This window comes from Lithobates pipiens, unplaced genomic scaffold, assembly GCF_037356315.1.
Source record: "Lithobates pipiens isolate NorthernLeopardFrog02 unplaced genomic scaffold, aLitPip1_a1.2 Scaffold_1, whole genome shotgun sequence".
Lineage (NCBI taxonomy): Eukaryota > Metazoa > Chordata > Amphibia > Anura > Ranidae > Lithobates > Lithobates pipiens.
In genome coordinates this window covers 146,671,942-146,696,601 of record NW_027507685.1, presented here as the reverse complement: position 1 = coordinate 146,696,601, position 24,660 = coordinate 146,671,942, and the positions used below count along the sequence as shown (strand labels likewise).

Sequence of the window (24,660 nt, the reverse complement as noted above, 5' to 3'; positions counted from 1 at the left end):
AGCGCTCATCTGTCCTTTTCTGGCTGAGTTTTCCGATAGTGTGTACGCGACATTAGTCTTCTTTTTTTAGCATATCTCTTGACCTCTCACTCTGGATGAGGAAGCACAGGGGGCAGATTTTGACAGCCGCATCGTTAGTCTGGGGGGTGTTAGATGTACTAGCAGATTTTAAATAAAGGACAATGCTTTTGGGTTTGATACTGAAAGCTGCAGATTTTCAAAGATTGAAAATTGCTGAAAAAGTGAGTTAAAATGTTAAAGCTTATATGAGATTTTTGTGACTAGACCTACGCTAAAACTTTGGAATCACTGTGTATACAACACACAATTTTCAAGTAGCCACACACCCTGTCAGGAAAGAATCCAGATTTTTAACTTGGAAAATATACAAGAACACATTAAAGCTTTTTGTACTGTCATTTATGTTTGCTTTTATGCCCAGGGAACTACAAATTGTCCATTACCGGTCTTTGTAGATGAATTACACAAAGTAACCAAAACTCCTAATTATTGTTAAAAGCCATTATTAAAGGGCATATTTGTGTCTTGCCTGGACAGGTAATGTAGACTTAGGAATCCTAGACATTTGTGTATAAATCTAATTAGAGCTATAACAACTATGAACTGAACTCCAGGCAGATATTAAACATTTTTAAAGTATAAAACCATAAAAAAAATATTTATTTATGAAGGGAAATAGAATGGTTAAAATGTTGTCAGGTTTTTTTTCCCCATGGAGGAGATTCCACCTCACTTGCTGTCCCACAGAGACAACAGACAGTGAGCGAAAATCCCTTTAAATTGGGTTCAGATCTCTTATCTCTTATAGAATTGTCACCAGAACAGGGTCCCCATTCGAAGGTCCCCCTTACCATCTATTCCGGTGACAGCTGTACTTTTTTTTTTTTTTTACCATCAGTTTTTTGATCCAGTGGCACTAATAACCAGGACAAATAGAAAAACTAAAACCAAAACTAAAAAAATATATTTTGCTTTTAACCACTTTCAGACCGGACCATTTTGCTGGTAAATGACCAGAGGTCTTTTTACACTTTGGCACTGCGCTGCTTTAACTGGTAATTGCGCGGTCATGCAATGTTGTACCCAAACAAAATTTGCGTCCTTTTCTTCCCACAAATAGAGCTTTCTTTTGATGGTATTTGATTGCCTCTGCGATTTTTATTTTTTGCGATATAAACGTAAAAAGACCGCAAATTTTGAAAAAAAATGATATTTTCTACTTTTTGTTATTAGAAAAATCCAATAAACTCAATTTTAGTCATACATTTAGGCCAAAATGTATTCAGCCACATGTCTTTGGTAAAAAAAAAGTCAATAATTGTATATTTATTGGTTTGCGCAAAAGTTGTCACATCTACAAACTAAGGTACGTTTTCTGGAATTTACGCAGCTTTTAGTTTACGACTGCCTATCTCATTTCTTGAGGTGCTAAAATGACAGGGCAGTACAAAACCCCCCCAAATGACCCCATTTTGGAAAGTAGACCCCCTAAGGAAATTGATAAGAGGCATGTTGAGCCCATTGAATATTTTATTTTTTTGCCTCAAGCGATTGAATAATGACAAAAAAAAAATTTTTTTTTTTTTTTTACACAAAGTTGTCACTAAATGATATATTGCTCACACATGCTATGGGCGTATGTGAAATGACACCCCAAAATAAATTCTGCTGCTTCTCCTGAGTACGGGGATACCACATATGTGGGACTTTTTGGGAGCCTAGCCGCGTACAGGGCCCCGAAAACCAAGCACCGCCTTCAGGCTTTCTAAGGGCGTAAATTTTTGATTTCACGCCTCACTACCTATTACAGTTTTGAAGGCCATAAAATGCCAAGATGGCACAAAACCCCCACAAATGACCCCATTTTAGAAAGTAGACACCCCAAGCTATTTGCTGAGAGGCATGTTGAGTCCATGGAATATTTTATATTTTGCCACAAGTTGCGGGAAAATTACAAACTTTTTTTTTTTTTTTTTTTTTTTCACAAAGTTGTCACTAAATGATATATTGCTCATGCATGCCATGGGCATATGTGAAATGACACCCCAAAATAAATTCTGCTGCTTCTCCTGAGTACGGGGATACCACATATGTGGGACTTTTTGGGAGCCTAGCCGCGTACGGGGCCCCGAAAACCAAGCACCGCCTTCAGGCTTTCTAAGGGCGTAATTTTTTGAGTTCACTTCTCACTACCTATTACAGTTTTGAAGGCCATAAAATGCCAAGATGGCACAAAACCCCCACAAATGACCCCATTTTAGAAAGTAGACACCCCAAGCTATTTGCTGAGAGGCATGTTGAGTCCATGGAATATTTTATATTTTGCCACAAGTTGCGGGAAAATTACAAACTTTTTTTTTTTTTCACAAAGTTGTCACTAAATGATATATTGCTCACGCATGCCATGGGCATATGTGAAATGACACCCCAAAATAAATTCTGCTGCTTCTCCTGAGTACGGGGATACCACATATGTGGGACTTTTTGGGAGCCTAGCCGCGTACGGGGCCCCAAAAACCAAGCACCGCCTTCAGGCTTTCTAAGGGCGTTACAGTTTTGAAGGCCATAAAATGCCAAGATGGCACAAACCCCCCCCCCCAAATGACCCCATTTTAGAAAGTAGACACCCCTAAATTTAGGGGTACACTAGTGAGACTAGGTAATAAATGGCGGGTGCCCTGAAACTATAAAAAAATAACTAACCAACCAGCGTCACCTGTAACAGTTATATGGTGATCACTGGTGAAAGGGTTAACTAGGGGGCAATCAGGGGGCTTTATGCGGTAGTATATGGGGGTCCCTGGCGCTATAAAAAGCTGCGGCGAACCTAAATACCTACCTGCCTAACTAGCGTCACCTGTGACACTAATACAGCGATCAGAAAAACGATCGCTTATTAGGCTGGGTTCACACTGGAGCGATGCGGGAACGCCACGAATGCGCGGCGGGTTCCCGCATCGCATGCCTCCCGGCGGCAGTTCACACTGCCCTATGCGAACTGCTGGGAGTGTCAGTGAAATGTTAATGACACCCCCAGATCAGTTCGCATATCGCAGTGCGATCTGCAAACTTGGATCGCATGGTGTGAACACCCATGCGATCCGATTCTGCTGCGGACCAAAAAAAGGGTCCCGTGCGAGTTTGCGGCGGGTGCGGCGGGTGCGACACGAATTCAGCCATACTATCTGTATAGCTGAACTCGAATCGCACAGAGATCGGATGTGATTTGCACTGCAGTGCGGTGCGAATCACATCCGTTCTCATAAACCGCTGCAATGTGAACCCAGCCTTAGTGACACTGGCGACGGGGGGTGATCACGGGGTTAAACCTTTATTGGGGGGGTTAGGGGGGTACCTTAGAACTAAAGGGGGCTAACCCTAACTGCCCTAACAGTTATTAGTCACAAATGACACCTGCCGGGTGATCAGGGGGTTAAACCTTTATTAGGTAATAAATGGCGGGTGCCCTGAAACTATAAAAAAATAACTAACCAACCAGCGTCACCTGTAACAGTTATATGGTGATCACTGGTGAAAGGGTTAACTAGGGGGCAATCAGGGGGCTTTATGCGGTAGTATATGGGGGTCCCTAGCGCTATAAAAAGCTGCGGCGAACCTAAATACCTACCTGCCTAACTAGCGTCACCTGTGACACTAATACGGCGATCAGAAAAATGATCGCTTATTAGGCTGGGTTCACACTGGAGCGATGCGGAAACGCCGCGAATCCGCGGCGGGTTCCCGCATCGCATGCCTCCCGGCGGCAGTTCACACTGCCCTATGCGAACTGCTGGGAGTGTCAGTGAAATGTTACTGACACCCCCAGATCAGTTCGCATATCGCAGTGCGATCTGCAAACTCGGATCGCATGGTGTGAACACCCATGCGATCCGATTCTGCTGCGGGCCAAAAAAAGGGTCCCGTGCGAATTTGCGGCGGGTGCGGCGGGTGTGGCGGGTGCGGCGGGTGCGGCGAATGGCTGAACTCGAATCGCACAGAGATCGGATGTGATTTGCACTGCAGTGCGGTGCGAATCACATTCGTTCTCATAAACCGCTGCAATGTGAACCCAGCCTTAGTGACACTGGCGACGGGGGGTGATCACGGGGTTAAACCTTTATTGGGGGGGTTAGGGGGGTACATTAGAACTAAAGGGGGCTAACCCTAACTGCCCTAACAGTTATTACAGTCACAAATGACACCAATGCAAAAAAAAAAAAAAAAAAAAAAAAAATGACATTGGTGTCACTGTGACTGGGGGGGCAGGGGTAATTGGGGGGGTGATCGGGGGGTAAAGGGGGGGTGTGAGTGTGCCTGGCATGTTCTACTGTGTGTGGGATGTGTTGGTGCAACTCACTGATCCGCTCTCCTCCGTGTCGGAACGAAAAATACCGACACGGAGGAGAGAATACATCACTTCCTCTCCTGTGTTTACATTACAGGAGAGGAAGTGATGTCACCGGGGATTTCCATTCGTCGGGAGCGATCGCGAGGGGGTGGCCATGAATGAATGGCCGTCCCCTCGTCCGGGATCGCTCCCGAACGAAAACCGACCGCCGCAGGCACCGGGCGGGGGCCCGATCGGGCCCCCGACCCGCGGGAGGCAAATCACGTACATGTACGTGCTTATGCCTGCCCGTGCCATTCTGCCGACGTACATCGGCGTGAGGCGGTCGGCAAGTGGTTAAATATATTTTTATACTATTCTGTTTTTTTAAAAAAATTACATTTTTTTTTTTTTAACTGCTAGTTTAAGTTTGGGAGTTCTGCCTTCATGTTATTTTCATTTTTCCTATAATCCGTTCCATGGATGAACTTTGATGGAGGGTCAGAAGTCAATCAAGGCTCTGTTTTGTACAGGTCTTTTGGTTTTAACACATTGGAGTTGATTTACTAAAACTGGAGAAATCAATCAGCTTCCAGGATTTTTTTGTCAAAGCTTAAATGAACAAGCTAAAGTTAAGCTTAGTACACACGATCGGATTTTCCACAGACAAAACCTCGGACTTTTGTCTGAAGGATTGTGCCTGGATTTCGTCTTGCCTACAAACAGCAAGGAATTGTTGGCCAACAAACATGAACGTAATGATGTACTGCTTGGTTTTTCAGCTCTTTCGCGCCACCCTTCTGCTAATTTTGTGTTTGTAGAAGTTTGGTGAGTGTTGATTCACGCTTTTCATTTCATGCTTTTCAGTTCGTGCTTTTCAGATTGCGCTTTTCATTTTGTACTTTTCAGTTAGTTTCTGAACAGCCGTTCATCAACCGGACATGTTGCGGAATCGGAGGAGATAACGTGTTATTTATTATTGGCCTTGGGGTTATTGCTTTGACCCAAGTCCAGTCCAGGAACAGGAGGAGGAGTTCTTGGACCAAAAATTGGTTGCTTTATTAATCGTGACCAATTATGTCATATACCTTTGCTGAGGGAGCTCCAGGAGAATAATCCAGATGTTTGTCGGAATTATCTCCGGATGATAGACCCCTGCTTTCACCAACTCTTGGCATTGTTGGTCCCCTATATTAAGAAGCAGAATACATGCATGAGGCTTTTATTTTATTGTTTGGTTGAATAATAATGATTTGATTTGTTATATTTTTTATATTTTTGGATGCAGAGAATGCACTTTTTGGTTAAGTTCTATCGGCAGATAGCATGTCTAATTTTATTTGTTTTCTTTTTTTAATGCACTATAAAAAAAAATTGTGGAGAATAATACTTGGCTATATTTTTTACTTCAAATGACAGTTTGGGTGTAGGCAGTTATATTTAAAAAATACAATGTAAAATTAACACCAACATAGTTGTATCTTTAAACTTAAAAACTACGGAATAATGGTGTTGTGGTAACTTGCACAAAAAAAAAAAAAAAGCATAATAATATTATTCTTTAGCACTAGAAAAAAAAAGCCTTTGAAACTGCGTTTGCAGTAACTCCATCAGTCTCACCAGCAAAGCAGCTTCATTATTATCCCATTAAAGAAGAAGAGAATGTGCGCTCCATTTCGAGATTTCATAATCTGCCACATCGCGAATGTTAATTCTCCATTACGAACGCTGGTTTACAAGACCGAGCACTTCTGGCTCATCCTTGCTTCCAAGCATGCGTGTTTGTACTTTGGACTTTTGTCCGAAGGACTTGTGTACACACGATCGGAAAATCCGACAACACACATTTGTCCACGGAAAGTTTTAAAACCTGCTATCCAACATTTGTCCACAGAAAATCCGACAACAGTTGTCCAATGGAGCGTACAAGTGGTCAGGTTTTCCGTCAACAGCCTATCATCACACATTTCCCGTCGGAAAATCCGATCGTGTGTATGAGGCTTAAGAGGCTGATCAGCTACTATACATAATTGCACCAGATTTTGCACTCTTCAGTTTTGGTAAATCAATCCTAGTGTGCTGTGCAGTCAGCAAGTGGGAATACGGTGGAAGATCTTGACCAATGTGTAATTGCGGTGGATGTCAGGAAAGGGGTATCTGGATGACAACACTGGCTGAAGAGAATTGTTTTTCCCCTTGCCGCTGAGCGTATGCAGATGTGCGTACTCGGGTTCCGGGGGTTATACCGGGATGATGCCCGCACCTGCAGGCATCATCCCGGTACCGGTTTTTAGAGCCGGCGTTCGGCTTTCCAGCTATAACAACCGATGTGGCTAAAAGCCGCTCGGCTGTTATGCCGGAGGAGCGGGAGGGGACGTTCCCCCCCTCCCGCCGCCTCCCGCCGCTCTTACTGGTGCTCCCATCGGAGCACCGATCTCACATCGGCTGCTTCCAGCGGCTAGGGAGGGACTGGAATGAAGCCGTAAGCGGTTTCATTCCAGTCTCCTAATTGTAAACACGGAAGCGACGTCATGATGTCACTTCCCGTTTACTCGGTTGCCAATGGCGTGGGATTTAAAAAGAAATACACTATTCAGAATCGCCGAAAATGGCGATCTGAATAATTTGAAGTGTAAAGGAGGGATCGGGGGTCTTTTAGACCCCCGATCCCTCAATAAAGAGTACTTGTCACCACCTATTACTGTCACAAGGGGTGTTTACATTCCTTGATCAATTTTTTTTTTTTTTAAAACAATTTATTAATTTTAAAATAAATTAAATAAATAAGAAAAAAAAACATTTTTTAAAGCGCCTCCCTGTCGCCGCGAGCTCGCGCAGCAAAGAAAACGCATACGGAAGTCGCGCCCGCATATGTAAACGTTAAAAAACGGATAAAACCAGAAGCAGAGGTTAACGGATGGTCATCCTTTTGCCCATAGAAATGCATTGTCATCCGTTGACGCATGATAAGGGGTCTTATGTGACATCCACAATTTATAAATGTTGCTATTCTACCTACAGTGTATAAAAATAACAATCGTGCTAATCAATGTGCTACCTAGTGCACGATTAATGACCACTTTAACAATTGAAAAATGAAAAAATGTGCAAATAGCTAGAGTAATCAAATGATTAGACAAAAATCGCTGTGAAGGATTAAATAAGAAGTGCTAACAACGCATTAATAAGCGAAGAGCAAAAGTGCAAAGGAATATATAAAATATAAGTCAATGTAATGTTGGGCGGAGCTACGTGCTGATGTCATCACGCTCCATGTGATCCTGGAAGGACGGGTGTATGTTTGTTTGCCGGCAAAGAGATTATTTTACACGCATATGAATTTTAATTCTTGCGAGTAGCCATTTGGCTTTCCTTTTAAATAAACTTGGTTGTATGGCATTACGCTATTGGAGCCTTTTTCTTCCTATTTTAACTTTATGGATGTTCTGGAGATACCGATGTGAGTGGAGTGGTGGCAGCAACAGATCTGATGTCCTTCAAGGGTTTTCCTCATACCTTGCAGAGTTTTTTCTGATCACTCAAGTGACCATCCTAGCGATAGGTGGTCCTAATTATCTGGTAAGAGTCTCTGAATACCACTCTTGGTGTGACACTGACAATATTTCATCACTTGGAGGTTTCACTTTACTCCTCAGGGATTTGTCAACATTACATGGACTTAGCACTTCCTATTTAATCATTCACAGTGATTTTTGTCTAATCATTTGATTAGACTAGCTATTTGCAAATTTTTTCATTAATTGTTAAAGTGGTCATTAATCATGCACTAGGTAGCACATTGATTAGCGCAATTTTTATTTTTGTATTGTTTTGCTTTGTTGATATCACTTGGTTAATCAAGCAGCAGTCATTTTTTTATTTAATTATTTTTATTTACAATTTAGCGCGGTATGTCTTTTGGTTTTTATATCTTTATGAGGGAGCTTTGGTATCATTTCCCAAGCCTCCCTATTAGTCAGTGAGGTCTCACATGTCATTGAAATGCCAATGGTGAGCAAGATAGAGCCAGGCTCAGCTTTTAATGCAAATGTTGAAGTTTAGCTGCCTTTTATTTGAATGTACTGATTATTTTGCTTTGCAGTTTTTATTATGTATTTTTTGTCATATGCCCAGTTGGAATTGGTGAAGTTTGTGACAAATTTACAGAGCATGTTATTCAATAATAAAGCCTAATTCCAAATTTTTATTTTAGATTTAGTTATAATTTCTGTAACGTTTTTATTCCAGATTGAGCAGAGAACTTTTTGTCCCTGTGACACTGTACAATAAATGGGGGATTGGGGGATGCACAGTTGAGACAAAAAAAAGCACAGATTACAGTAAAACATTACCTGAAGTTCTAACCCTTTCTCATTCTAATAATATGTTTATTGGATCTGTCTGCATCCCTGTTGGAGAGATTTTCCATCATATCCTGTCCTAACAGGAAGTGAGGAAAGGTCTCCTCAATGGGCACAAAGATAGCAATAAAAGCCTGATTTAAGCTCTAATAATTTTCACTCCAAAACCGCATAAATGGTTTTGCCTGAACTTGGCCTTTAAAGGAAGCCTGTCTAAGCAGAACTAGGTTAAAAGTTTTGCGTGCATTTTGTGTAAACATTTGGCATCTATTGTATGTTTGAGCTGATGTGTTTAAATGGATATTGTAATGTAACCCATTGTACCTGGACCAATATTGCATTGCATAAAAATGATGTATAGAAAAAATTGCCATCTAACTAACCAACTAAATCATTTTTTTTTTAACCAGTGTACTGGATTTACTAGTTTGGATTATCATGCGGCAGTGGAAGCCTTTCTGTGCTTGCTTATATTTTTCCCCTTGTCTTTTCTTCCCTCTAGTTCCTCCTCAGTTTGTAGACTTTCCTTTAGACGTAGAAGTGGATGTTGGAGAGAGTGTGCACCTCATCTGCAGTGCTGAAGGGAGCCCTGTACCAACCGTGTCCTGGTCCCGTCAAGATGAGGGGCCACTAGTCCCATCTGGAACTACAGAGATCATCGGTGGCATTGGGTCAAACACCGTCCATATGAGAAGTAAGGCACAGAATGCTGAAGCAGCACAAATAAATGCAATAGCACTACCTTTAAGGAAATAAACTTCCCAATTTTTTTAATAACATGAATGGGTAACATAGACAGGAGTCCATAGCCACCAAAATACATTTAAAGTCAGTGTTCTCTCCAGAATTACGTCATCTGCTTTGGGATGAAGGCAGACAAAAAAGATATTCTGCCCATACACTGGCACACCACCTGAGAAATTTATTTTAATGTTTATTTTAAAGTATATCTAAACCCAAGAACAGAAGTGGGATATATTGCAGTTCAAAACATTATAAATGCAATGTTTAATCAAAATAATAAACATGTTATACTCACCTGCTCTATGTAATGGTATTGAAGCCCCTTCCTCCTCTTCTGAGGTTCCCTGCTGGTGCTGGCTGTTTCTCCTCTTCTGAGGTTCCCCGTTGATGCTGTCCATTTCTCCTCTTCTGAGGTTCCCTCTTGGTACTGTCCGTTCCTCCTCTTCTGAGGTTCCCCATTGGTGCTGTCCGTTCATCCTCTTCTGAGGTTCCCCATTGGTGCTGTCCATTCATCCTCTTCTGAGGTTCCCCATTGGTGCTGTCCATTCATCCTCTTCTGAGGTTCCCCATTGGTGCTGTCCATTCCTCCTCTTCTGTGTCTGCCCCCATAGCAAGCCACTTGCTATGGGGGCAGATGTGAGCTCACCCTGAGCTTAGCTGTGGGTGTCTATAGACGCCCACTGCTTGGCTCTGCCCCACCCCCGACTTTTTGCTTACAGATTTCGATTGACAGCAGTGGGAGCCAATGGCTCTTCCAGTGACAACTGTCCCCCTCATTTCTTGTCTTAATATCTTAATTGTCATGATTCCCCAAGTGCAGAAAGTAATGGAAAATCTCTCAAACAGTGTCACAGACAGCAAAACAATCCTGACAGTACTTTTATTCCCATCATTTTTGGTCCAAAACTAAAAAAAAGATGAAATAAAAATGTTTTGGCTGAGGTTAAGCATTAAGGGTTGTAAAAGTGTAGCTGTAGGTTAAGAATTTAGGGCTCCTTTCAGAAGATGATTAAGTGTTTGTTTGGACAGGGAAATTTTAGAGTTGGGAGGTTTGAAAAAAAGCCCATTTGTTTTCTGCACTGAAAACCTAATGTCAAAAACTAACATACCGCAGTTTGCTGAACTGGAATATAACATTTATTCCATGCATGCTTATTGGTATCATTAAATATTAGTATCTTTAATATTCTTTTCCTAGTTGCAAAACCAGAGGACACTGGAGTGTACGTGTGTGAGGCCCGCAATCCATTCGGCTGGGTACAAGCAGAAATCCTCCTAACAGTCACAGGACTTGGTAAGAGATATACTCCATGTTTGTATGTAGCACACTTCGACAAGTAGTACTGACCATTGCAGTAATATTTACCTTCCATTCCAGTGGCTCCACAGGTGGGTGAGGCACCATCGGAGATAAATGTCCTCGAAGGAAATCCTGTGTTGCTACCATGTACAGTCACAGCAGGAAACCCCCTTCCGGTACAGCGCTGGGTGAAAGACTCAGGACTAGTAAGTTAACTGGTAGACAGAGGTGTACCTACAGCTCTACCTACCTGCTTCATGATGTGAGGTTCAAGGAAACTTTGATTTTGCAACTGGCTAAAACAAACAGAAAAAGGCCCCTTTCACACATGCAGACCGTTCATTTCATCAGTTCAGTGACGTTTTTTTAAAGAAATTATGAAGTTTACATACATTTTCCATCAGTTTACACCATTTTATATCATCTGCTCATCAGTTTCAATGCACAAACTCACCGTTTGTCCGTTTACATGCGTCTTTTATGCGTTCCACTTTTTAACGGAACAAAAATAGTGCTTTGAGCAGTTTTAAAAAACACATGTTGACAGATGCGGATGTAAACTGATGTAAATAGATGATCATCTGTTTACATCAGTTTTTGTATGCATTTATTTCCATTTTTCACCAGTCCATGAATGGATGAAAAAGAACAAAAGGTCCACATGTGTGAAAGTGGCCTTAATGAAGTTGCCTGAGTTTTTTTTATCCTGCAATTCGAATTCATGTTCACTCTTTACTTCTAGAAGAGACGTGATTTACATAGGGTCTTTGACCAGCATGGATCAGAGACGGATAATGTAAGGCCCCTTTTTGAAAGGGGCCTAAGGCTCCTTGCACACTGGCATTATAATTTTTACTGATGTTTACTCAGGAACTTGTGACGGGTAATGTTGAGTATAGGCGAGTAAAATTCTTCTTCATTGCCAGTATTGTAATATTTATAGGTGAGAAAACACGTGTATACAAGTAAATTTCTGCACTCAAAAGAAACTTTATATTTTTGTTTAACTGCTCTGTACTCAATGCTGTATTACTGATCTTTACTCAGCTGTGTGCAATGCCCCATAGACAACAATGCATCTCATTTCAGATCAGTAAAAAGTTTTTTTACTCTCGTGTAAAAGAGGCCTAATGATGTGGCTTAGCATTGTAAAGTGCCAGCTGTGTGACGTATTTTTCCTAATTGACCGGTTTACAGGTGTCCTATAAAATAAAGGCGAGAAAACTGCAGTCACGTATGCAAACTCAGTATCATATAAATAGCAGCCCCACTTCTGTGAGATATCATCAAATAAACAAGTATAATACGCAATGTGTTGCGCTTAAGTGACAAATTCATTAATATAGTTGAATAAAATGCAAAGTTAGTCCATGTGTCTTCAATATGGCACCAATATAATGCCTTCACAGTATTAAATATGTGCAAAAGTTCTTGTTCACTTAATACCTCCATCTTGTGAGTAGACCACCACCATAAGTATGGATGTACTCTTACCAGAGAAAGTTGACCACCTATTATGGGGGAGTCAAAAGGGGCTCATGTATCTCATATGCTCCATCCCAGGGTCACTTACTTAGCATACAAATGATGAGGGAAATCATCCATATACCACTGGGAAATGATACTACCTCCAGTCCCGGATCGTAGTGTCCGGTGCAATGTATCAGCAAAGAGACAACTCCAAATAGTGTAGAATCCTTTAAAATGTGCTTTATTCACATAATGCACTGACATGCCATTACGTTAAAACTTCAGCCAGAACAATCATAGGCTCAATCCAAGCGCGATAACAGCAAACTATGCCTTTACCCAACCGGTTTCGTTACAGGAGGAGTTCTTCCAGGGCATCTCCCCCTATCATTGCTGTATATAGTTCTGGTATCTATCCAAGCCTCGCTCTCATCTCCTTCAGTGTGCGGCTCTCCATTCTAACCATACCCTATTCAGATTCACCATCAAGTTGGTCAGAACCAAGCCTCTTACTGCCTATGCATCTCTGGAGCCTGCTCATTGGCTGGTATTATCCCATGGCGGAAATAAGAAGCCTTAGTCCCTCATCTTACATTCTGACCACTTCCGGGAGGAACATTTATATTTTAACTACCCATAGAGTAATATGAGGCTAGAGCGGGTCTGGACAGTACCTCATCTAACACAAACACTATACAAAAAGCAGATAAATAAAAAAAATATTCAATGTTGATTAGAAAACAATGTTTCTCAAACGATTTTCCAAAAAAATAAAAGCAGCAGGTTCACGAATTGTCAAAAAAGCAATTTACATCCCAATCCACATTTAAACCGTATGGAACATAACTTTTCAAGAGATAAATCCATTTGGTTTAAATTTTGGACAGTTCTCTAACGATCTCTCCAATGGGAGCTAAAACTCTCTATACTCATAAAGAGTGTTCCAGTCAGGTCTCTATAATGAACTAGGTCATTGTGTCTGTAAACACTATGGTTTTTATATCCCTTACGGATGTAAAATAAACCTCCCATAGAAAAATCTTATACAGCCAATGCAAGTTCTTAAGAATAGAAACCGTAATGTACCAGCATGTTGCTTTGGCATTAATCAAATCTTCTCCTGTGAGGACCAGCAGCCCCTGAACCTGGGTATTCTCAGTAGCCAAACATCAATGCAAGCTCCACATCCACAACAGCATACCACAATGGCCAGTAGAGATGCCCATGCTTTGCAGTGCGAGAGTCCTGCATGACCCTGCTGGAGTGGACCTGGTTATAATATTGTGGTTGACTTGCTAAATATTCCTGGATTCATGATACACAAAAGAAGCTTTTATCTTAACTAAAAGTGTATATGGGAATATTGTGTCTCCTTTTCTTAAGCTACATTCTCTCGTCTGTGTGAGAAGTGTATTTTTAAAGACAAAGCACACAATTGAAACATGCTGCCAAGGCATCAAATGTCCATGTTCATTGGTGAAGGCAACATACTGTGTATCTCCATTACCAGCACTAATCCTTGTAAAATGAAATATCTTATCCAACAGAAACACCAAAGAGGGACAAACCACATGAGAGTGCAGATCAACATGTTTTAACATTACAATCACAAATAACTTTCCAAGGTAGTCATGAAGTACAGGATGTTGCAAATGGTCTTGAGGAGTACCATGGTAACCACTCTACCCTCTAAAATCCGGTCAAAAACTGCCTCTAGGCATGTCGGAAAAACCTTCCCTGGATGGATGGGGAGCATCTGTGAACAGCAATTTTCAAGTCTTCTCACAGATTCTCAATTGGATTTGGATCTGGACTTTGACTGGGCCATTCTAACAGATGAATATGCATTGATCTAAACCATTCCATTGTAGCTCTAGCTCTATGTTTAGGGTCGTTGTCCTGCTGAAGGATGAACCTCCGCCTCAGTCTCAAGTCTTTTGCAGACTCTTAACAGGTTTTCTTCTCCCGTATTTGGCTCCATCAATCTTGGCATTGACTCTTACCAGCTTCCCTTTCCCTGCTAAAGAAAAGCATCCCCACAACATGATTTTGACACCACCATGTTTGGGGGTGGGGATGATGTGCAATGTTAGTTTTCCACCACACATAGTGTTTTGCTTTTAGGCCAAAAAGTTAGATTCTGGTCTCATCTGACCAGAGCACCTTCTTCCACATGTTTTCTGTGTCCCCTACATGGCTTCTGCAAACTGCAAATGGGACGACTTCTGGATTTTTTTAAACAATAGCTTTCTTCTTCAATAAAGGCCAAATTTGTGGAGTACACAACTAATAGTTGTCCTGTGGACAGATTCTCCCACCCGAGCTGTGGATCTCTGCAGCTCCTCCAGAGTTACCATGGGTCTCTTGGCTACTTCTATGATTAACGCACTCCTTGCCCGGCCTGTCAGTTTAGGTGGACGGCCATGTCTTGGTAGGTTTGCAGTTGTGCCATACTCTTTCCATTTTCAGATGCTAAATTGAACAGTGCTCCGTGAAATGTTCAAAGGTTGGGATATTTATTTTATAACCTAACCATGCTTTAAACTTCTCCACAACTTTATTCCTGACTTGATGCGCTCATTGGCCTTCATGATTCTGTATGTTCACTAAGGTTATCTAACAAACCTCTAAGGGCTTCACGGAACAGCTGTATTTATACTGAGATTAAATTCCACAAAGGTAGACTCTATTTACTAATTAGGTGACTTCTAAAGGCATTTGGTTCCACTAGATTTTAGTTAGGGATACCAGAGTAAAGGGGGTTGTATACACTTTTCAGATCTTTATTTGTAAAAAATAAAATAAAAACCATTTATCATTGTCCTTCTACTTCATAACTATATGCCACTTTGTGTTAGTCTATCACATAAAATCCCAATAAAAATGCATTTACGTGTTTGGTTGTAACATGAAAAAATGTGGAAAATTTCAGGGGGTATGAATACTTTTGTAAGGCACTGTATTTTGGGTCATCACTCCTTCAGAAAACACAGGTCAGCTCTTTGTTTGATTCGGGGCCTTTAAAAAGGGCCGGTGGAATCCATCAGTTTTTTTAACTGCCTACTCCTTTAGACCATTAGCAACAGGTAATCATATACCATAAGTACAGTGTAAAGGCCCATACACACTATCAGATTTTCTGCTGAGTTTTTGTCTTCAGATTTACCAAAACCATATAATATGAGGTCAAACCTTAGGAGTTTCAATGTGTATGCAATCAGGCAGGCCCTTGCACTACATGGTTTTGGGAAATCTGAAGACAAAAATCAGCCAAAAAAAGTGCGTATAGGGCTTTAGTGTCATTTTCTATGATTTCAATATTAAAACGTATTGATTTGCACTATACGATTTGTACTATGTCTTAGGTTTGTTGCTGTTTTGATGTGCTTCCTGACATGTATTACAGGCATTCCTAATGTGTGTTTAATGGAGATAGAGCCAAAAAAAGGCAGCAGGCAGGATATTTCTAACATCCATCACCTTCAATACACTAATGCCTTGTACACATGGTCGGAGAATCCGTCGGAATGCATCCTATCGGGCCGTGTTGTCAGATAATTCGACTGTGTGTGGTATGCATCGGACTGATTCCGTCCGAATCTCCGTCGGACCCAATTTTACAACATGTTGGAAATATTTCCCGACCAACTGGGCCGGTCGGACATACTCCGATCATGTGTAGAGAATTTTGATCGGACCAAGTGCCACGCATGCTCAGATCAAACTCCTACATCAAAGCTATTGGCTACTAGCCTGAACGTAGTCCCATTGTAACGAAATTACATCATCACGTTCTGAAAGATCTGATTTTTTCGCCAACTTTGTCCGACCGTGTGTATGCAACAGTTTCGGACAAGATCCAACCGACAAAATCCGACGGGCAAAATCCGACGGATTTGGTTGTGGAAATCTCTGACCGTGTGTACAGGGGCTTAGGCTGGATTCACACCTATGCATTTTTTGTGCTTTTTGCATTTTGCAGATTTGCAATACAGTTCATATAACATGGTTTCCTATGGAATATGTTCTGTGGTGCAAATCTGCAAAATGCAAAAAGTACTAAAAAAAAACTTAGGCTACATTCACACCTGAGCCTAGCGTTTTCAGAAAGTCGCGTGATTTTACTGTGATTTTTGCCGTGTTTGTACCGCGGTTTGCTGCTAATTTGCCCTTGATTTTGTACAAGTCAAAAGGTCACCAATGTAAAAAGCAGAAAAATGCCTAAATCTGCCTAAAAAAAAAGTTCCAGAACTTCAGGCATTTTGGAGCCTCTTGCTTCAGGCGTTTTGGAGTTGAGATGTGAACCATCTCCATAGAGAATAATTGATATTTTTCCCCTCCAGCATTTTGGAGGTGTGAATGGGGCCTTAGGCACTTGAATTCATTGGATGTTTTTCCCAGATGGGTTGCCTTTAAGATCCAGAACATAGGCGTCAAATAATGTTTTTCTTTCAGTGTTTTTTCTGTATATATGCACATGTACATCCCAGCATACAATACTTAAAGAGGAGTTTCCCCTAAAAAAAAAAAAAAAAAATACTGCAGCTGCGGACTTTTAATAATCAGACATTTACCTGTCCCAGGGTCCAGCGATGCAGGGGAACGAAGCCCCGCTCATCTTCCCCTCCTCTCGGCGGAGCCGGCATTGCAATTGTGGGAACCCGGCTGCTTCACAGCTGGGCACCCACTGCACATGCGAGAGCGGCGCACCGCGCCATGATTGATCACGCAGTCATCTGGGACCTGTCACGTGTCCCAGATGACTGACAGCAGGGAGGGGGCGGAGCTGAGCCATTCCTGCGCCCAGGGGAAATGACGTCAGGAGCCCAGGCACTGAAGGAGGCAGACTATGAGGGACCCCCTAGCAACAGGCATTTAGAGCTGAGTTAAAAAAAAAATCCAAATTTTTTATTTTATTTTTAGGAATTTTAAGCATTTTTTTTTTGTTGTGTGGAACACCACTTTAATATTCAGAATCCAACTTTAGAGCATCAGCTATTCAACAACACTGTAAGCGTATGCCTCCAGCGAACATTATACAGTAATTATATTAATCGATTGGCAGATTGATAAGTAAAATGTCAGCACTATAAAGTAACGCTATCTACAGACAGACAGGCCACTGTCGCTATCTGTAAGTGTGCTGCTATCTTCCTCTCTTGCCTGTTTCTGAGTACTGCGTAAATACTAACAGAGGCCTCATTTCCATCTAAATGATTTACATGTGTCTGCGTTCTTCTTCTTGTTTTCTTCACTCGCCAGCTGCAGTTTATTTGGCGCCATTCCATTGATGGAGCAGGTGGGCTGCACATAGAACCAGCCTTGAGAGAGGATGCTGGGAATTATGTGTGTGAGCTGTCCAATGCTGCCGGATCGACCAATCAAAGCATTCTTCTCAACATCCATGGTGAGCACCGCTACGGAAAATCTATTAAAGTGGATGTACACCTCACATATACCCAGTGAAGTGAACAGCCTCAGATGATACACTGGGATAAAACAAATCTCCCTATATAAGTTTTACATGTATATCTGCTGTCTTCAGCTTTATATATTCGTTAGAAAGTGTTAGAAATATTATTTTCCTGTTAGCAATGGGAGGAGAGTCTTGGCATACACTGTGTGACAGCTGATTGGAGGAAAGGAACACACCCACCCCTCTCCACATAGGCAGAGGAAGGAAGGAATGTGCAGAGTTGTGCTGTGAATAGACAAGCTCTCTGCTAATCTATTTATAGCACCCACCACCACACATATTTCAGGCTGGTTTTTTCTCCATTGTTGGAGAACTTGTCAGAAGTTAACATGCTGATAACAGAAGAACAGAGCAGCAGAAAGACACAGGACTTAGTGCTTTTGAGAGAAATAAGAAAACACTGCAGATATATGTGGTCAAATATCATGAATCGGGTTTACATCTACTTTAATAATATTGCAGTACATTTAAGGAACTTTTGTGCTGAGAGATAGATCTTAATAAACCAGGCCATAGATTATGCTATTTTCTTTCCTGCAACCACGGGTACACAATGATTATTGTTAGCGGCTATAATGCTAATCTGAAAAACAATCCACCACAGCTTTTCAGAGGGACAGCAAGGGCTGCCACCTGTCTGAACAAAACCTTAGCCTAAGGTCTCATGTACACTGCTGCTGGTAAACAGATGTTTAAGAGCAGTTGGGCGTTTTTTTCAGCTGCCCCTGAACTCTCCTCTATGTTATCTTATCAATACATGTACACTGAGTCGTTTCTAGGCAGTTGAGTTTAGAGACATTTTTTGGAACACCAAAAAATGCGTACAGAAGCTGAGTTTAGAGGCATGTCAAGCATCTAAACGCAGCTAAACATGCCTAAACGCAGTAACTTGCGTTCAGCCACGTTTCGTTTACAGCCGTTTTGAATTTTTGGCTATTTAACCGTTTCCCGACTGCCTCACGCAGATATACTGTGACAGAAGGGCACGTACAGGCAGATTAACGTACCTGTATGTTGCCCTTGAAGAGGCGGCTTGCGGGCACGTGCTTGCCGGGAGCTCCGTGACTGCGGGTCCCACGGACTCGATGTCCACAGGGATACCCGCGATCGTCTCACGGTGAGGAAGAATGGGGAGATGCTAATGTAACAAGCATTTCCCAGTTCTGCCTAGTGACACTGTCACTGATCAGCTCTCCCTGTAATCGGGAACGGTGATCAGTGACGTGTCACACAGCCCCTCCCCCCCACATTTAGAATCACTCCCTAGGACACACTTAACCCCTACAGCGCCCCCTAGTGGTTAACCCCTTAACTGCCAGTGATATTTTTACAGTAATCAATGCAATTTTTTTAGCATTGATCGCTGTATTAGTGACAATGGTCCAAAAATGTGTCAAAATTGTCCGATGCGTCCGCCATAATGTCGCAGTCATGATAAAAGTCGCTGATCACCGCCATTACAAGTGAAAAAACAATTATCAATAAAAATGCCATAAAACTATCCCCTATTTTGTAGACGCTATAACTTTTGCGCAAACCAATCAATAAGCGCTTATTGTGATTTTTTTTTTTTTTTACCAAAAATATGTAGAAGAATACGTATCGGCCTAAACTGAGGAAAAAAATGCGTTTTTAAATATATTTTGGGGGATATTTATTATAGCAAAAAGTAAAAAATAATGCGTTTTTTTTCAAAATTGACGCTTTTTTTTGTTTATAGTGCAAAAAATAAAAACTGCAGAGGTGATCAAATAACACAAAAAGAAAGCTCTATTTGTGGGAAAAAAGGACGTCAATTTTGTTTGGGAGCCACGTCGCACGACCGCACATTTGTCAGTTAAAGCGATGCAGTGCCAAATCGCAAAAGTGCTCTGGTCAGGAAGGGGGGAAATTCTTCTAAGTGGTTAAAAAAAAAGCTTCTAAACGCAAACGCAGCATGTAAACATGGCAAAACGGACGTTTTAAACGTCGGTTACTTATCTGTCAAGTTAAATCGTTAAGGAGAGTTTGTAAAAACATCCGGTGTACAGAGAGGAGATTTTTTTCCCCCAATGAACACAGAAATTTACCCATAACAACTTAATAAAAAATAATGTTCTTTAGCAAGGATCGTACATTAATAATTATTACCAAAATGAGTGTGTGCTGTAAATTGCTTCCAAAATTGCTCCTGTTTCTTCTTACTGGAGGCTGCCATTTTGCTGAAGCTCAGAGCCCCTGAGCAGCAGTACATCATATGGTGGAACTAACCCTATTGATTTAACGGTTTCAATAAACTGTTACATTCCTGGAATGCCGGTGTCCTATCATATTGTGCCCCCCATTGGATAGTGTCCGCTGTGTACTGCGCATGCGCAGTACACAGCACACACAGATTCCGAAAATATCTGAAGATGAACGGCACCTGCGCCGTGAGTCCAGGTTCCCCACCACCCAAGTGGACAATAGAGTTAGAATAAAAAGAGCCGAACGCAGCGAGGTCGTGCCCGAAGGGTGGCGAGCAAAGCGTTCCCACGAGGGGCCCTCTAATATCGGCAGCCCTATGTCCACTTGGATGGTGGGGCTACCACCTCCACACACAGCGCAGGCGCCGTTCATCTTCGGAGATTTTCCGAAGCACCTTCTGCTCCGTACTGCGCAAGCGCTGCGCTTGCCTAATACGGGGAGGACAGTATCTGATGGCCGGACTCTATATGCCAGAACACCGGGATGGTTAACTGTCAAATTTGCTTGTCCTCAACCAAACCCTGCATCATGATTGCAGTTGCAGATCCAACAGAAGCAGCTTCCTTGGCTGTAATGGATAGGAGGGATTAATTAAACTTTAAGGCTGTCAGCAGATCGGCCTCTACCAGTTCGGCAAAGTTTTACTGTACATGCATGGGAGTTATGTCATGGAGTTGGGGTTGATTTACTAAAGTTGGAGAGTGCCCTATCTTGTGCAGGTCTGCATAAAAATCAATCAGCTTCCAGTTTTGTTTGTCAAAGCTTAATTGAACAACTCCAGTTTTACTAAATCAATCCCATTGTCTAGCACTGGCTCATGAGCCCAGCATCTGCACAAAAGGTACGAAAAAATTGTTAGAAAACAGAGTTTTCCTTTAGTCATGTATTAACATGGTATTTTTTTATTTCCAGTGACTCCCTCCATTGTTCCCGGACCAATAGAGTACACCACACTAGAGGAAAGGCCAATCACTTTACAGTGTAATGCCAAAGGGTACCCACAGCCTACTGTGACCTGGTCAAAGGTAATGACATGGTGGCCAGAATACTCTCCATAACTGCATTGTGTTCTTTGTTCTTTTCTTGCCTTCCTAATGTATTATCTGTATTTTCAGGGAGAAGAAATGCTAACAGTTGATGGCAGCCATTATCTGTTAAACAAAGATGGCAGCCTCCTGATTGCTCTGCCCTCCAGTGCCCACTCTGGGTATTACACCTGCACTGCAGCAAACCAGGTGGGGACTGCTAGCAAAGTGTCCCATCTCTTAGTACATGGTAAGTAATACCAAAACTCTTGCTTTTTTTTTTATGAACATTAGGGCCCTTTTATCAACTCTGTGTCAATGAGAATAGAGTACTGTAACAAGCAATTAGAGTTCAATTTTCAGCAGTTTAGAATGCTCAGACAATTGAAAGCTCATTTATGACTAGTTAGGCCCTTTCACACTTATGCGACTTGTCCTGCGACTTGAGACTGAAAAGTTGCATTACAAGTCATACCCGTGATTTGCAATGAGTACCATTCATATCTGTGCAACTTCAAAGTAGTCCCTGTACTACTTTGGCTCGATTTTGATGCAAGTTGAGGTCCAAAGATCTCAAGTTTACATAGGTATTCACTTAAATTGCTGCAAAATCCCATCTAAATCGCTGCAAAATCATGGGCACAAAATCACGTGACTTTCAATTCACAGCAGCGTGAAAGGGGCCTTAATAAAATATATCTAAAGCCCAAGGTTTGAGTTCCTGCCAGGTCCCTATTTATTTTAAAGGAATGCTTTAAGTGAGTAGAGGCTGCTGTACACAGGAACTGGTGCAGCTCTGAAGGCCTCAGAATAGTTTGGTTGTAGGTAAGTGAAACCTGTACAGAAAGTCCAAGGAGGGGCAAATAACTGCGCTTACCTTTTAACTGCAAACTTAAAGTGTTACTAAACCTACAACAGTAAAATCTGTCTGTATATGCAGAATAGCATGCTTGTTATACTTGCTGTGGAACTTAAGGGGTTAATCCTCTGTATTGTGTAAAAAGGCTCTTTGATCCTGTATGGACAGATCCTCCTGCAGGGTCTCTCTAGGCAAGGCCAGATAAGACCCAGTCAGAGTACTAAAGTTGCACATGCTCTGTTTGGTCTCTATTGCTGGAGAGAATATTTCCTGTTTGAGCTGAGCTTTCCAGGTCACATGATATTGACATCACACATGTGGGTGTGTATACAGATCCTAAATTACAGCCCAGTCTCTCCCTCCCTCCTCCATGCCCAGTAACTAAAAAAGAACACAGTGAGTGAGATGTCACATCTTGATTGATGGATGATCTGCCTCCCATAATAGCACACGGACACAGGCTATAGTGGTCATCTCCTCCTACCTGAACACTCAGTACTCTGCTGTGGCCCTGCAGTTTATCATGTGACTGTGGTATAAAGATCAGCCAAAAAGGTATATAGTGTCAGTATTTAAATGTAAAAAGAAGCTGTAATCTATGGGCACTGGTTGGGGGGGGGGGGGGGGGGGGGGGGAGAGATTAACTATTTTCATATTACTGGGCTTATAACACTTTAAGCTGGACATACTCAGTTCGAATTTTAGCCAATTTGTGATGAATTTGCTAAAATTCACTCTGTGGGAGGTTTCAACTGAATAATTGTAGGAGCCAGGTGGAAAACTGTTGGCTAAACAGTTATTGCAGCCAATTAGATGCAGCTGTTCCTCCTCCCATGTTTGTCTCCAGGACTTCTCCAGAGCCTCTCCCATCCTCTGGAACTCTCTACCTCAGTTTGTCCACTTATCTCCTACTTTAGGCTATCCCTAGCATCTCTCCAGGGAAGGCTATCACACCTCCAACTAAATGAACTTTTATCACTTCGATCAGCTCTTCCCCCACAATTATAACCTCTTGTACCACTTGCCCCACTATTAGATTGTGAGCTCTTATGAGCAGGGCCCTTTTAACCCTATTGTATTTTTTTGAATGTTAACTATACTGTTTCCCTTTATATTGTAAAGGGTAGCACAAACTGTTGGCCCTATGTAAGTCCTTTATAATAATAATAATTTGTGTAATCTCACAGTCGCTAGTGCAGGAAAGTAATTTATCTGTGCTATACAAGCTGAATAAAAAAATCTATGTGTGCTTGGCCAGCCTTAGTAAGTTGCTTAATCAACATCATGGGAAAGACACGGAAACTCTGGAGAAATTGTCCCCCCTCAGAAAAAGAAGAGGTGACACATCTCACCTGGGCACACACTACAATAACAAGCAGAGGATATAGCCACTTTTAGGTATTCTGTCCTATCCTAGTGGCACCCGCTCTCATCATTTCCTGTCTTGCTGTTACACAAAGTGAGGTAAAATCTCCATAGTGGTGTTAGGGACAGCATTAAAGCTTGACAGCGGTATTTACTCTTTCCACATCTTTCCAAAACTCCAAAGTAATAGTTTTGGCTGGAGTAAATGATTCTCTTTGGGCAGCTCTTCCAGGAGTGGTAGTCAAAGGTTTGCTATTTGCATGAGTAGGAACTGGGTATGCAGGGCAGGGCTGGTGCTACCACTAGGCAAACTAGGCAGCCGCCCAGGGCTCACTGCTGCCTATGGCACCCACCACTGGTGTTCCTAATCTCTTCTCTCTGCAGCAAGCAACTAAGTCTCAGCATCAGCAAGCAGCCGGCGCTCCGTTTGCAGATAGTGTCAACAGCAGGGGAGGGCTGTATCTGTATCCCGACTCCCAAATGAATTAAAGCAAGCAAACATTGTTTGATGGGCACTGGTAGGCTGCATTGATGGGCGCTGGTGAGGCTGCATTTGATGGGTGCTGGTGAGGCTGCCTTTGATGGGCTCTGGTGAGGCTGCATTGATGGGTGCTGGTGAGGCTGCATTAATGGGTTCTGGTGAGTCTGCATTAATGGGCGCTGGTAAGCTGCATTGATGGGCACTGACAGGCTGTATTGATGGGCGCTGGTAGGCTGCCTTGATGGGCACTGGTAGGCTGTATTGATGGGCGCTGGTAGGCTGCCTTGATGGGCACTGGTAGGCTGTATTGATGGGCGCTGGTAGGTTGTATTGATGGGCGCTGGTAGGCTGCATTGATGGGCACTGGTAGGCTTCATTTGATGAGTGCTGGTGAGGCTGCATTTGATGGGCACTGGTAGGCTGCATTTGATGGATGCTTTAATAAAAAGGTGGGATATACAGGGCTCTGACAAAGGGGGTGGGGTCAGAGGTGGAGCTGGGGGGGAGGGTGGATGGCAAAATGAGGTTTCGCCTAGGGTGTCAAAAATCCTTGCACCAGCCCTGATGCAAGGAGTCCAGATTTTATTTTATTCAGACTCTTATATCTTAAAAAGTCAACGCATTCTGGGGTTCAAAGGGTCCTTCTTCACCAGGTCTTAGAAAAAAGTGTGTACTGGACTCATTAAATTGGGGTAATCCTGAGAGGTAATTAATATGATCACTCTTGATGCTGTTAAAGCTTTCTGTGCTTTGCTCCTTACATACCTAGATTTGTATTACTGTCTGTGTCCCCAATTACAGAGATAAACTCTCTCAAATTGTTCTAATCACCAATGTCACTGGGAATGAAAGTGAGGAAAAATCCAAAATTTTGAGTTACCACCAGAAGAGGAATAGAGGTGAAATCCTCTAACACATGTTTAGGTGACTACTCTCTCATTGGGGACTTTCCATATGGTGGAATAATTTCCCCTGTCTTCCTGTTGAGTCCATAGCACAGAAAGG

General features: G+C 42.2%; 1 protein-coding gene across 1 annotated transcript in view; it reads left to right on the top strand.

Moving 5' to 3' along the window:
- HMCN2 (hemicentin 2) overlaps positions 1-24,660 on the top strand; it is a 361,882-nt gene that overhangs the window by 142,434 nt on the left and 194,788 nt on the right. The window contains exons 16-21 of the mRNA XM_077478193.1: positions 9,212-9,403; positions 10,652-10,747; positions 10,832-10,959; positions 17,486-17,630; positions 20,838-20,950; positions 21,041-21,200. Coding sequence (XP_077334319.1) covers positions 9,212-9,403; positions 10,652-10,747; positions 10,832-10,959; positions 17,486-17,630; positions 20,838-20,950; positions 21,041-21,200 — 834 coding nt within the window. The remainder of the gene's footprint in view (positions 1-9,211; positions 9,404-10,651; positions 10,748-10,831; positions 10,960-17,485; positions 17,631-20,837; positions 20,951-21,040; positions 21,201-24,660) is intronic.